The 14,175-nt window shown below is 46.8% G+C and overlaps 2 protein-coding genes across 3 annotated transcripts in view; both read right to left on the bottom strand.

Annotated features, from left to right (window-relative positions):
* The window catches only part of As3mt (arsenite methyltransferase), a 32,782-nt gene extending 31,141 nt beyond the window's left edge, over positions 1 to 1,641 (bottom strand). For both annotated transcript variants that reach the window (XM_052184410.1, XM_052184401.1), the window contains exons 1-4: positions 1,550 to 1,641; positions 1,300 to 1,340; positions 902 to 1,029; positions 4 to 154 (exon numbers count right to left, since the gene is read on the bottom strand). In XM_052184410.1, the coding sequence (XP_052040370.1) occupies positions 4 to 154; positions 902 to 1,029; positions 1,300 to 1,340; position 1,550 (321 nt within the window). In that variant the 5' untranslated portion in view covers positions 1,551 to 1,641. The remainder of the gene's footprint in view (positions 1 to 3; positions 155 to 901; positions 1,030 to 1,299; positions 1,341 to 1,549) is intronic.
* Positions 1,642 to 4,710: 3,069 nt separating this feature from the next.
* On the bottom strand, positions 4,711 to 13,325 carry Borcs7 (BLOC-1 related complex subunit 7). Its single transcript, XM_052184424.1, has 5 exons — positions 13,139 to 13,325; positions 7,113 to 7,175; positions 6,926 to 6,969; positions 6,099 to 6,119; positions 4,711 to 5,385 (listed from the first exon to the last, which is right to left on the bottom strand). The coding sequence occupies exons 1-5, from the start codon at positions 13,277 to 13,279 to the stop codon at positions 5,334 to 5,336; spliced, it is 321 nt and encodes a 106-aa protein (XP_052040384.1). The 5' UTR covers positions 13,280 to 13,325; the 3' UTR covers positions 4,711 to 5,333.
* Between the last annotated feature and the right edge of the window lie 850 nt (positions 13,326 to 14,175).

Raw genomic sequence — 14,175 nt, forward strand, 5'->3', positions numbered from 1 at the left:
TACCTGGACCTTCGTCATGTCTATCCCAGTGACATGTCCTTTCTCGCCAACCAGCTGGCTAAGCAGATAGCAATCCCTGCCACTCCCACTACCCAGGTCTAAAATCCGGCAGTTTTCCAGCCGCTCGGGAACAACCAGACCGCAGCCATAATATCTGAGAAACGAAAACAACGTCTTTTAAAAGCAGAGTCTAGAAAATTCTCAGAAACTAAATCTACACTTCCCTCCCTCCATTTCTGTCTTGTGTAAACAGGGCCACGACTGCCCTAGCACCGTTGTAGGCACCGTGCAAGGTAGCAAGACTTAAACCATCTGAACTATTGGCTGAATACATATATCTAAGGCACTGGTTGCTGAACAATTCAAACTCGGGACCTGGGGGGAAACATATTCTGTCCCCCAGGTGCACGTAACTAGAGAGGTAAAAACTACAGTTTGGAAAATCCTACCCATGACTGGCATTGAGTGCCACCAGGAGTTAGGGGTGTGGTGGTTGGAGGGGAAGAAGACTTCCTGACCCCTGCAGGACTTCAGTGATGTGTTGGAGAGGCAAGGGGTAAGGTACCCTCTTTGATTACTGCTCTCTGGGTGGGCAATACTGTGTCAGGGAAAGGCAAGGTCAGGAGCCGTGGCTGGTTAGAATGCGTGCGCCCACCTATTAACAAACTTGAACGTCTATCGGGACCCAAAGAACTTGAATGTCTCCTGCAATGGGCAAGGATGCAGAGTGTCATTAAGAGGTCCTCACGGAGGAGGGAGGAGTTCGGTGCCAGGCTCTGTGGGTATCACAGTAGTTAGGGCAAGCAGGATGCCCGATGGCAGAGATGGCTAAATTTCCTAGTGACCACTATGGGAAAACTGATCGTCTGGAGGCTTCGAAGGGACAGCGCACACAGTCTACCTCGAAGTAACTTCTTCATGCAGATTCTGCAGGCTTTCCCGGATGTACTTGGGGACCAGTTTGGCTGGTGTGACACAAGCATTAGTCTGGAGGTCTGCAGATTTCTTCAGTACATTCCCATAGTAGTTCTGACTCAGCAGCCACAGGAAGAGAAGCCAGGAGGAAGGGGACTGACGTTACTGTTTGCAGGGCTCCAGGGCTCCACTATACTCCTAATTACAGCTTAATTACAGCCCACTGGACTTTGCTCAAGGCAAAACTCTAACCCCCAAGCCCTGGCCTGCCGGGTCTGGTTTGGCCTGGCCTCCCCCAGCGTGCTCCGCGCCTGCAGAAGCTGCTTGCTGGCAGAACTTCTATAGGGCCAGCGAGCCCACACAGCCATTTCCCAGGGCCCTTACCTGAACATCCTGGTGGGTCTCAGCGGCTCGGGAAGCAGCCACTGACAAAAGGAAGAACAGAGGTTAAATGCTAATGCGGTCACCACACTGAGAACCGCAGGGCTGAAGCCAAGATGGAGGGAGAACAGCACACGGGGCGGACCACAGCTTCCTCGGCTACCCAGAGTTGGGGGAAGGGTGGGAGGCTGTGAGGGTGGGAAGGTCGAGGTCAGAGGGGACGAGCCTGAAGACAGGAGAGACAGACACTCACTGACTCACAAGCTCCTCTCCAGGACCAGGACTCCCCCTCAACCAGAGGATCTCCTCCCTTCTGAGGAGATCGTCGAAGCCACGCCCCCTGGCCGACCTTTAACCCCAGAGCCACCAGAAGCCTCCTAAGCCTACACACTGCTGGGGCTTGTTTTTTGGTTTGGTTTGGTTTTTCGAGACAGAGTTTCTCTGCATAGTCCTGTACTGGAACTCACTCGGTAGACCAGGCTGGCCCCCCGAACTAAGAAATCCGCCTGCCTCTGCCTCCCGAGTGCTGGGATTACAGGCGTGTGCCACCACTGCCTGGCTATTGAGATATCATTTATGCCAGTGATAGTCACCTTTCCTTAGAGCATAGCTCTGGGAATTCAAACATGCACACTGTAGCTATCCGGTGTTAATTCCAGCACTCCAGGAGACAGACAGGTGACAGAAGCTGACAGAACATACAGTTCCAGGCTGACCTGACCTACAGAGCGAGTTCAAGGTCAGCCAGGACAAACAAACAAACAAAACCCACCTCCACCACTAACTACCAAAAAAGCCCAAAAACTCCCCAAAGAAACAAAAAAATGCATTCTATTCCCATATGTCTGTCTTTTTAAATTGTTTTGTGGGTGCCTATGCTCACAACTACCATGCCCAAGTGTGGAGATGGGTGACTCCCACAGGTTAGTCCTGTCCTTCACAGTGGGTTCTGGGAATCCAGCATCAGGCTTGTGTGGAGAATGCTTTTAACTTTTACAGCTATGCGGTCTCTGTCGCCCTGAACTTCTTTGTATGTTCTACTTGCTTTGTGGTTGAAGCAAACGTAGCCATTCTTCAAGCTAAGGCTACCTTATCTCAGTCTGAATGAAAGGATGCCTGAATAGAAACGTGGACATAGGAGATCATCCTGTCTCCAATTCCATTGGTCACTACAAAGAAAAGTGTTGAAATCCATCAAGTAAGTTTCCAAATTTCCTGTTAATTGTTATTGAAAGTTAATCATGTAACAGAGAGAAGCGGGCAAAGGTGATTATCACCAAGGCTGAAGACTTGATTTCCATCTCTGGTGACAGAGATGGAAATCCACATGAAAGCCAGCTCCTGCTGTCCTCTGATCTCCACATGCAGACCAGAGCAAGAACACATACATGCACAAATAAATGTAATGTTTTCTTATAAATGTTTACAAACACACCAGGGGCTTGAGTGGCAGATAACTCAGTGGCTAAGAGCACTGGCTGCTCTTCCAGAGTCTGGGCATCTGGCACCCATGCAGACACCCATGCAGACACCCATGCAGGCAAAACACCAATGCAGATAAAATAAGAATAAATCATTTTTTAAAAATACTGACAATCCTTGTTGGAGTGTTTTTTTAAAATGGGACATGTGGGGTTTTTGTTGGTTTTTTTAAGTGAGCATTTTTATCAGCATCACGTTACTTTTTAGACTCACAACTCGTCAGAGCAACACTTTTTAAAGTGTTCTCCCCACAGAATGAGTCCTTCCAACCAAGCAGTTCCTTCCTTCTTGTCATCTCAGGTAGAGAGCAGGGAGAGGGTGCACTCTTCATCTTCTTGAGTGCTGCTATCTTTCTCACTTGATGACCACACCCACATGGAACCTCACTCTCTCCACTCTCTCCACTCTCCGTTTATTGGGGGAAGGGGAGAGAAGTGAGAACCTGGGGAAGAGGTGGAGGCATGTGGGTTAGCCCTGAGGGCAGAGGGTGGGAGGGAGGGGGAAGGAGAACATCCGGGACAGACAGACAGATGGACTGATGGACAAACAGAACTGGGTTGTGGAGTCCTTTGATTCAGCCACACACACCTGGCCTCCTTGGCAGGTGATGACATAAGCAGTTGCTAGGACCCTGGGGGCAGGCCAGCTGGCCTGCCTGTACACTAACATTCATCATTCCGGTGATGACATAAGCCGTTCCTGGTTCTTCATTCCTGGATGAAGGTCCTGTGTGCAGTGCCTTGAGGTGACTAGAGTTAGCTCTCCTGGAGCTATAGACCATTGTGAGCCACAATGTTCTTCTGGGAATTGAACTCAGATCCTCTGGAGGACCAGCAAGTGCCCTTAGCTGCTGAGCCCTTGCTGGTCTTTTACACCAAAACAAAAACAAATTTAAACATCAATATCCACAAATGATTGGTCTAAATTTTGTTATATCATCTTGCTTTTTATTTTAAATGAAAATTACATTCTTTAGCAGATGATTTTTTTTTTTTTGGTTTTTTTTGAGACAGGGTTTCTCTGTGAAGCCCTGGCTGTCCTGGAACTCACTCTGTAAACCAGGCTATCCTCGAACTCAGGAATCTGCCTGCAGCAGATGAATTTTTAATAATTTTTTAAAATATATTTGTTTTTAGTTATGCATAGCAGCATGTGTCTGTGTTCAGACATATGTAGGAGAAGGCAGGTGTCTAAGGAGTCCAGAAGAGGACATCCAACCCATTGAAACTATAGTTATAGACAGCAGTGAGCTGTCTGAAGCAGGTGCTGGGAACTGAACCTGGGTCCTCTCCAAAAAACGGCAAAGTATTTTTCCTATATGGAAAGGATCTGTTCTTTGACAGACTGTGGAAGTCACAGGAATGGGACCACAAGCAAATGCCATTTTAACAGCTGCTTCTTTGGCCCTTTGTGAATTATTTCTCACAATTGGTCTCGGTATCAAATACTAATTTTGTAATACCATGTCTTTATGAGGAGACAGACATTTTTACATTGAGAACATTTTAGGCATCAAACTCTTTTCAAATCTAACTCAGTTTATACATGTCAGTCAATGCTGCATTTCGGACACTTTAACAAACTAATATGTATAACTACTTACTGGCTTTATATCTTTTTAGCCTTTTTGTTTTGTTTGAGATTGGGTCTATGCAGTTCATTTTGTAATGTTACTTAATTATCAGCAGATCCACCTGTGTGACTTTACTGCCAGATGCAAAGGGAATGGAATGGCTATAAGTGATTACAAAATGAACCAAGGTCACTTAATCGAGAGTCACAGAAAGAAAGCCGCCAGAAACAAAGGTCAAGGCTGAGCTGCAGCTAGCCATGGAGGGTGCTATGGCTGGGCTATCGTGCCAGAATTTGTCGTGAGAAAGGAAACAGCAGCCACTGCCCATGTTCTGTGTCCAGGAAGAGAAGACTCCTGAATGATTGGTAGATATCCTTTAAAATAGAAAACATTCTCACACGATCACAACAGAACCCCCTCCCTCTGTCCCTTCTTCTTCTTGGACGTAGGTTCTTTCTGGGTGGCCCTGGATGCTTTCAACTTTCTGGACTCAGGTGATCCTCCTGCCTCAGCCTCCCAAGTCCCTGAAACTAAGTGTTACTCGGTGGCCAGGGGTAGTGATTTGTAATCCCAGTACTTGAAAGATTACAGCAGGGGGATTATGAGTTCAAAGCTAGCAGGCTACACAGAAACATACTGGAGAGAGAGGTGGGGGGGGGGAGGGGGAGAGGGAAGAGGAGGGGGAGAGGGAGAGAGGTGTATAGATCACAGACAATATAGCTTTTAACAAGCTAAGGTGTCTTTCTTTTTTTCTTTAGTGCTAATGATTCAATCTATTAATTTTAATATAAAACAACTTGAAGATGAGTTAATCCAATTTAGGAACTGTGTCCATGCTCAGTCACTTGGCTTCTTCTTTTCACAAGTCTTTTCTAGATGATGTTTTGGAGATGAAAATGGAAACCAAGGCCACGGCCTGATGGCTGTGTGGGACACGTTCTCCTCAGCATCAGGCAAAGAAGTCAACTACTGTTCTGATGTGTTACTTCAGCAAGTGAGTCAGCTGGTCCTGCAGGTCAGGAGACTGCTCAACACTGAGGATCAAAACAGAACGGGACTGTCTGAGACAAAAGCCGTTTTCCGGAGAACCTACCCTTTAATGCATCAGTCTTGTTACACCTGAGTCAGAATTCACCTCAGTCCAAGTGTTCAAACTCAGAGTTGGCACTGTGGGCCGACTGTTAATTTGTTACTCAGGAGCTGGGGGGGGGGGGGGGAGGGGGGATCATTTGAACCCAAGTGTTGGAGGCCACCATGGAAACACAGTAAGATTCCATCTCAAGGGTGGGGGGAAGTAAACTGTGAAGGTCTGTGCAGCTGGGCCTGGGGCACACACCTGTAAGCCACCACGCAGGAAGTGGAGACAGGATTGTGAGTTTCAGGTTAGATTGGGCTACACTGTGAGAGACCTTATATTAAAAAGAAAAAGGCTTACAAAAACTTCACACTGTTAATAAAACGAGACCATTTAGTGACGTTAGTGTGTCTGCTCTACAAATATTACCACTATAAGCAAACATGTCTATTCCTAAGGGCAGCCTTGTATCCTGTAACTTCTAGAACTAGAAGGCAGTGAGCCTAGTCCTGGCACACCGTTAAAATACACAGTGTTCTTTACATTCTAAACAGGCCATCCTGAGCATGGGCGTTTAAAGACATGTCAACCACTTTTTCACTGATCCTGGGCATAGCAGTCACTCCCAGCATACTTCAGTCGGTCCCACCCACCATCTCTGAGGTCACTTACTTCTTCTGAATAGCTTCTTGCCTAAACCAGGAAGGGAAAGAAGGAAAGAAACAGAAAGAAGTTACCATCAACAGACCACATGATGGCTTAAACTTAGTGTAATTGTGTGGAGCCCAAGAGCCCCATGTTTAATATGTCACACCTAAAACACAGCCTCAACATCAGCTATTGGGACTTGATCTCTCAGCCAGACAAGTATCTTATCAACTACATAAAATATAGGACAATAATAAAATAAAAGGCAAATTCAACTGTGGTTTTCTTCAAAACCAAAGTGAAGGCAGTGTGTATTTCAAGATCTGAATGATTTCTATGTTGCTGCTGATGTGTTATATGCAGAACGCCAGGTACCACCTGCTCTGTTCTCCAGGGCAGGAACAACACTGGCAGAGTGGACACACCGGTCAGGTGTTTGCCAGGTTCCCCACAGTGGCAACGCGGTCCTAGCAGGCTCTGCTCCTACGCCTTCTTCCCTTGTAGAGCCCCAAGTTAACACAGGGAGGTTCAAAAAAAGTGTCCCAGCCCCTACTCTCCCGCATCCCAACTTCCCCCACCCAAGCCTCTGGTGTCTTTCCCCAGAGACTGCATCCTTCATCAACCCTATCCACCTCCATCCTCCTCCCTCCTCCTCCCTTCCCTCCCCCTCCCACCTCCATCCCCCTCCCCTTCATCCCCCTCCCACCTCCATCCCCCTCCCACCTCCATCCCCCTCCCACCTCCATCCCCCTCCCACCTCCATAGGAAGGTATGCTAAAGCACAAAAGAAATGACCAGGAAAAGGATGAGGATGCTGTAGGCAGCGGTGGCTGCTGGGAGGGTGTGCTTACTGGTACTGAAGGTGTGTTGTTATTATTGCCATCTTCCTTAAGCTCTGCACAACAGAGAGAGAGAAACAGAATAGTCCACCTCCCTATGCTCTCTCTCTCTCTCTCTCCCTCTCTCTCTCCCTCTCTCTCTCTCTCTCACACACACACACACACACACACACACACACCATGAAAAAATGGTTCTTACATCTTCTGAGTGCAAGATGGCATCTTCCTGTAGTACCATGTTTCGAGCTGCCTGCCCCAGCAGCTAGAAAACAAAAATAAAACAGTAATAATCAAAACTCCCACCTCTGAGATGGGCCCAGTAGTGCAGGCCTGGCACACCAGATGCTAGGGAAGCTGAAGCTACAGAGTCACAAGTTCAAGGCCTGTCTGGACAGTAAGGATGGCTAATTTAGTGAGACCCTGTCTCAGAATAAGAAAATACAGGAAAGGATGGGGATTTAGCCCGGCAGGTCTGGTTCACTCCCCAGGTGCTAGAGAGAAAAATCCATCTGACCGGCACAGTGGCAGTTCTGACACAGCGGTGCTCACACCTATACCCTTCTGAAGAACCAGGGCTCCAGAGCTACTGGGCTCTGTTGGATGAGCCCAGCCTGTGCATCGGGTACCGGGAGAAGTCTGCAAAACTGCTTTGGCTGGACCACTAACTTCCAATTCTTTATAAACAAATGTGGGGGAGCTGGAGCAACAACTCAGTATCTAAGACCACTGGCTGCTCCTGCAGAGGACAGTAGCTTCAGTTCCCAGCACCCCATGGTGTATCACAACCATCCGTAACTGGTTGCACGGGAGCAGATGCCTCTTCTGACCTCTGCAGACACCAGGCACACATATGATGCACATACATACACAGAGATAAGACATTCATGCACAAAGTTATATAAATATAAAAACAAAAATAGACTTGGGCTGAGGTAGTTGTTACACTGCTTGCCTAGAGTGCAGGAGACCCTGGGTTTAATCCCCAGCACTGCGTAAACCACGCATGGCGTGGCATAGGCCTATGATGCATGGCGTGGCACAGGACTATGATCCCAGCACACTGGAGTAGAGGCAGAAGGATCACAAAGTTCATGTCATCTCCAGCTACACAGAAAGCTCTGTGCTACATTCGCCTCCATGAGACCCTGTTCTAAAGAGAAAGAAGGGGAAAAGGCAGAGTTAAGAGTCTGGGGGTGATGCCGGGCGGTGGTGGCACACGCCTGTCATCCCAGCACTCAGAGGCAGGCAGATTTCTGAGTTCAAGGCCAGCCTGGTCTACAGAGTGAGTTCCAGGACAGCCAGGGCTACACAGAGAAACCCTGTTTCGAAAATACCAAATCCAAACAAAACAAAACAAAAAAGAGTCTTGGGGTGAATCAGGCAGTGGTGGTGACTTTAATCCCAGCACTGGGAAGGCAGAGGCAGGCAGGTCTCTGAGTTAGAGGCCAGCCTGGTCTACAGAGTGAGTTACAGGACAGCCAGGGCTACACAGAGAAACTTTATGGAGAGGGAGCAGGGAGAATGAGGATCTGAAGGTTCAATGAGAGAAAGGAGGAAGAAAAAAAAGGCATGAGAAGATCAAGGACTGGAGTGTATCGGAGTGGTTAGTGGGTGACTGCTGTGATATGACAAGGCCCCAAGTTTGATCATCAATATAAAAGAAAGGAGAAAAGAGGAGGAGGAAGGAGAGAAGGAGGAAGAAGATAAAGAGGAGGACAAGGAGGAAGAGGAAGAAGAGAAGAGGAGGAAAAGGAAGAGGAGGAATAGAGAAGAAAGAGGAGGAGGAGAGGAGGAGAAAGAGGAGGAAGAAGAGGAGGAGAAAGAGGAGGAAGAGGGAGAGGAGAAGGAGAAGAGGAGGGGAGGCAGCGGCCACCACTGTGGCCACTATTCAAGGCTTAGAGCAGGAAACCATGTCATGAAAGATAGCCAGATGGAGCTGAGAAAGAGAAAAAGAAGAGGAACTGTGAAGGCCAACTGTTGAATTTGGTGTCAGCTGGGCCCTGAGACCCAAAGAGCAACAGAGAGCTCGGTCCAGCACGGCGACCTGACCTCGGAGCCAAGCTAAAGCTGTGTGGAGGCAAGCGAGGAGCCAGCGAGACCGCAGGACTCTGCAATGTGGCCCTGGAACGCAAGGTGACCCTGCAGAGGCAGTTACCCACACCTCAAACTCTCCGGGTTCACCTCAGCTAGGAAAACTCCAGCAGCTGATGGACTTCCTGGAGAAGAGAATTCTGAGGAACTGGGGTTTAGAATTCATCTTACCCAGAGAAGTGGCGTGATTGTGATCAGATTTGTTGTTTCAGAGCTGTGGTAATTACAATGGGCTGGGCTCGAAGGAGGACAGAAATTGGTTAGGAGGCAGGAGATGAACAGAGTCGGGGAAACGTGCGTTTGAGAAAGAGAAACATAAGATTTCATGGGACTTGTGCCTGTCTGGGACACGTGGGTGTCGCAATGCTAGATAACAGATCTTTCCCAGAAAGATAGATGTACTCATTGACACTTGGAACTGTTTCCTCAGAGAAGCCAAACAAGCATACATTCACAATTCCAGTTTTACCCTTTCAACATGGAATATCATAGAAACAATCTTAGTACAGCGTCTTCCTAGATTCCACAAACTTTCCTCCTGTTTTGACCACTGATGCTCATAATTAACTCAGTGAGTTTCTCTCACCCACCCATCTTCACCAAGTGTCTTATTTAGCTACAGTGTGCTCACAACCCCCACCCCCCCAACCCCATTTCATCACTTTCCATACTATTTCGTTATATAGCTGAGGGGATTAGGGTTGTAGTTCAGCGATGTGCTTGCAAGAACAAGGACCTGAGTTTGATCCCTGGGGGAAAGCCAAGTGTGCTGGCTCACACCAGCAAGGCAGGCAGATCCCAGGGGCTCAAACGATAGCTTCCTTCACTTACTGGAGAGTCCCATGCCTGAGAGACCTAGTTGGTTTTTTTTGTTTTTGTTTTTGTTTTGTTTTGTTTTTTGTTTTTTGTTTTTTGTTTTTTGTTTTTTGTTTTTCCGTGACAGGGTACATACAGCTCTGGCTATCCTGAAACTCACTCTGTAGATCAGCTGGCCTTGGAGTCACAAAGTCACAAAGATCTGCCTGCCTCTACTTTCTAAGTGCTCAGGCTAAAGGTGTATGCCACCACACCTCACTATTTCAAAAACTTTTAAAGTGGATGACAGTGCAGAAACTGCACTTGAGGTTGTCTCCTAGCCACATGCCTACATGTATACACACACACACACACACACACACATACACACACCATGCATACACACATGCACTCATGCACACACAATAAATAAATTATCAACTTCAACAACAAGGACTAGACTACACACTAATTAAAAAAATAAAATAAAAAGGAAAAAAAACCCGACAACAGAACTGGGCGGTGCCTTTCCAGTCCATGGCTCTGCCTGCAACTCTCTGCTCTCTCCAGATACCCGCCTAGCTCCCTATGCATTTCAGTCCACCGTCTGTGCAAATGTCACTTTCCTAGAGATCTGTCCCTGTTTAGAGTAAGCCCCCCCCTCCACTCTCTGCTCTGGGATTCCTGTGTTTATTCACCACTCAAGTGTGGTATTCACTGGCTTATTTTCTGACTCTCCCCTTCACGGTAAGCTTCTGCTCTGCACTCGTTTCAGACTGCATAAATCCACTGCATTTTCCACGTGAGCGTCAAGACTGGGCAATGTGGGACAGAGCACCTGCCTCCTACGAGTATGCTCTGTGTTCAGGCACCAAGACCAACACCAGATCACCAAAATACTAAGCTTCCTGCGTACCTGGATATGTCCCTTGAAACTAGAACAGTTCCTGGAACATAGCAGATATTTGAAACTATTTTTTAAATGAAAGCTGTAAACAGAAAATCACTATGACACCCAGCCACCTCGCAAACTAGTACAGGAAATAGCTGAGGTAATGTGCTGTGTGTGCTCTGGAAGAAATACAGTACGGCAAAGTCTAGAGAACTGTGAAACTGTGTGTCAGGTCTGTCTCAGAAATCGTGCTAACTTCAGCATGCTTTAATCCACACTACTGAATGGGATCACACTCAAATTCTCGTACAGGAGGAGCTGCTCCCATGAGACACACACACACACACACACACACACACACACAAGGATGAGGAACGGGAAGGAACAGGCTACTCCAGGGACAGCCATGGTGGCAGTGATTTTTGGCAGCTTATCCAATTAGTGCCAAGTAAAGGTAAATCATTGTGATGCTCAATACATACTAGAGTTAAATATAAAACCATCTCTTAAAATGTTGTGTGTGTGGTGGGGGGAGTTATGGGTCTTACTATGCAGCCATGACTAAACCTAGAACTCACTCTATAGACCACATTCACATAGATCTGCCTGCTTCTTCCTCCCAAAGGCTGGGATTATGGGCCTGTGCTACTACTATGCTTAAAAAAAAAAGTTTAATTGCATTTATTTAGTTATTCTGTGGACGGGAGAAAAGGATGTGTGTCCCACAGCTTCTACACTTGCAGAAGCTAGATGATAAGTTTTGAAAGTTTGTTTTTTCTTTCCACTGGGTCCCAGCTTGGATGGAAACTTGGATGGTTCAGCTTGGTCGCACGCACTTTTACTTGCTGAGCCATCTTGCCGGCCTCAAACCCACCTTTTAAAAGCTTAAGCATAGCAGGGCAGTGGTGGCGCACGCCTGTAATCCCAGCACTTGGGAGGCAGAGGCAGGCAGATTTCTGAATTCAAGGCCAGCCTGGTCTACAGAGTGAGTTCCAGGACAGCCAGGGCTACACAGAGAAACCCTGTCTCAAAAAACCAAAAAAAAAAAAAAAAAAAAAAAAAAAGAAGTTTAAGCATACTTATAACATATCTTCCTCCAATTTATGTAGAAAAATGTGTGCACGCATCTGTATGACGTATGCGACATTCTGCATACACATACATTTCCTACAAAAGAAACAGAATCTATAAATCTCAAAAAGTCAACATGATTGCCAACAAAAAAAACGACCCAGGAACTCTGTGCGACCATGATAAAGTGTCAGATGGTGAAACCATGATTTGCATAATTTATATTTGGAAAAAAAAGCAATATAATAGTTCTTTAATTTCTTCAAACTTTCCCCTGACATGAATTCCTAAAAGCAACACGTCAGATGGGACCACACACAAAGCATGTCACCAGAGATCACCAGGTCAGCGACTTCAATAGCTGGGTTTACAATAACAGTCTGAGAACACAGTGTGTCATTATTGCAGCTACATAGGAAAGAATGTGCTGTTCCTAAGAAAACTAACTTGGAAATAATAACCACTGGTTGAAGATGTGTGGCAGAGGCAAAGGGTTACTAAACTAAGGAAGAACAAGATAATGAACAAGTCTGCAGGGGGAATTCATGCAAATCTAAAAAGATTCTTGGCTCTTGATCATTTTACAGGTGTATGTATTCAAGGTTTCCATTTTAAGGAAGGTGAAACCTAAGTTTTCTAAGCAGTCCCCTGTGTATTCCAGGTCTCTTGCTCCAGCCTCCAGAAAGCTCAGACTAAGGTTTGCCCATTATGCACCAACCATACGTCTAAGTTTCCATTAGTAAATATATACCAATGATGAGGTCATTGCATTTCATTTGTCCGTTTACCTGTCCATGTGTGTGTGAGCTGTTGGCTCATGAAGAAAAGTGTATGAACGTGTACATGTCTTTGTGTGGGCACACAATTTCTCTAGGGCAGATGCCTACTTCAACAGGCAGCGTGTACATGTCATCAAATCATTCCATTCATAGAATCGGATGGAGGATGGAGAAAGGGGGCTGGGGATGGTAGGGCAAAAGAAAAAGCTAGTCTAGGAAACAGTGAAGAACTTGACCAGAAATATAACGAATAAACCCACAAAGAAAGAGGTGTAAGGAATCTTGGAAGTTGAGACCATCGCCAAGCTGAGTTTCGAAAGGCCACTGATGTTCACTACAGACGCCCATGAATACAAACAGGCACTGTGTAGGAGCGGCAGCTCATCTGCCTCTCCACCCCTACCCCCCCCCCCCCAGCTTCTCCCCTTCCCATCATTTCTTCCAGCTAAGTGTATTCAACCTAAACTGAAGAAACGCACCCAGAATGCAATACGCGCCTGGGCCAAAAGCCTACACTCCCCAAGATGCAATGCGCCGCCTCTCGCGGAGCGAGCGCTGGGAGGAGGACTGGGCCCTGGGAGCCCACTCTCCACTCACCTCGGAGCTCCGCGAGCCTTTCAGCACCTGCTTGGTGAGCGCGATTACGTCCGTGCCGCAGGTGTTCACCTTCTCCGTGAGAAGCCCCTTCACCGACTGACCAAATCGGGCTTGCGAATCCGGCGTCCCAGTCGCCATCATCTCAACCAGCGAACGCTTCAGCTGGACGACGGCGAGTCCCTGGGGCCAAAAGAGCCGCAAAGCGTCCAATCGTGCGAAGAGCAAGGACCGCATGCGCTTAGCTCAAACTGCTTACTAAAATTATTTAAAATGTTCAGTTGATGATCCTGGAAAGAAGACAAGATCTAGGCAGGCTAACCTGGAGGGGATAGAATATGATTTAGGTGAATCTCTAGTTTAGAGTCAGAAGATCTGAATGGCATCCCAAGCAGTGCTGTGGCTACAAATTATTCAACCCCTGTGTCTAGTGTTCCTCATCTGTTTTAGGGCCAGCACTGCGTTAACTAGGCAGGTTAATACATCTCTGTCAGAAGTTCAAGGTCGTTCTTGGCTGTATGGCAAGTGGAGGCCAACTTGTGATACATGAGACCACATCTATAAAATAAAATGTCTATAAAATAGAGATTCAGTTCAATTCTAACATATTTTATTAAAATTAGCAAAGGACACAGGCCAAAGAAAATGAAGTTCAAATGACTAAGGTGAAAAACATGCCAACATCACTAAATTGTGTGTGTGTCTCTGTGTGTGTGTGTGTGTTTAAGACAGGGTTTCTCTGTGTAGTCCTGACTGTCCTGAAACTCAGTCTGTAGACCAGGCTGGCCTCAAACTCATGGAGATCCACATGTGTGTCACCACCACCTGGCTCATCACTAATATTTTTATTATTACTAGTTTGTATTGATGAATAGCCTTTTAATTAAAACTCTGCTTATAATGACTTTGGAAGCAAGGCCTAATAGTAGGATGGGAGGTCACTGGAAGGGATTTTGGCCCTTTGAAGGGATATTGAGATCCTGATCCCATTTGTCTCTCTTTCCATCTCAACCTTGAAGTGAATAGTCCTCCACCACATG

Source organism: Apodemus sylvaticus, chromosome 1 (genome assembly GCF_947179515.1).
Source record: "Apodemus sylvaticus chromosome 1, mApoSyl1.1, whole genome shotgun sequence".
Taxonomy (NCBI): domain Eukaryota; kingdom Metazoa; phylum Chordata; class Mammalia; order Rodentia; family Muridae; genus Apodemus; species Apodemus sylvaticus.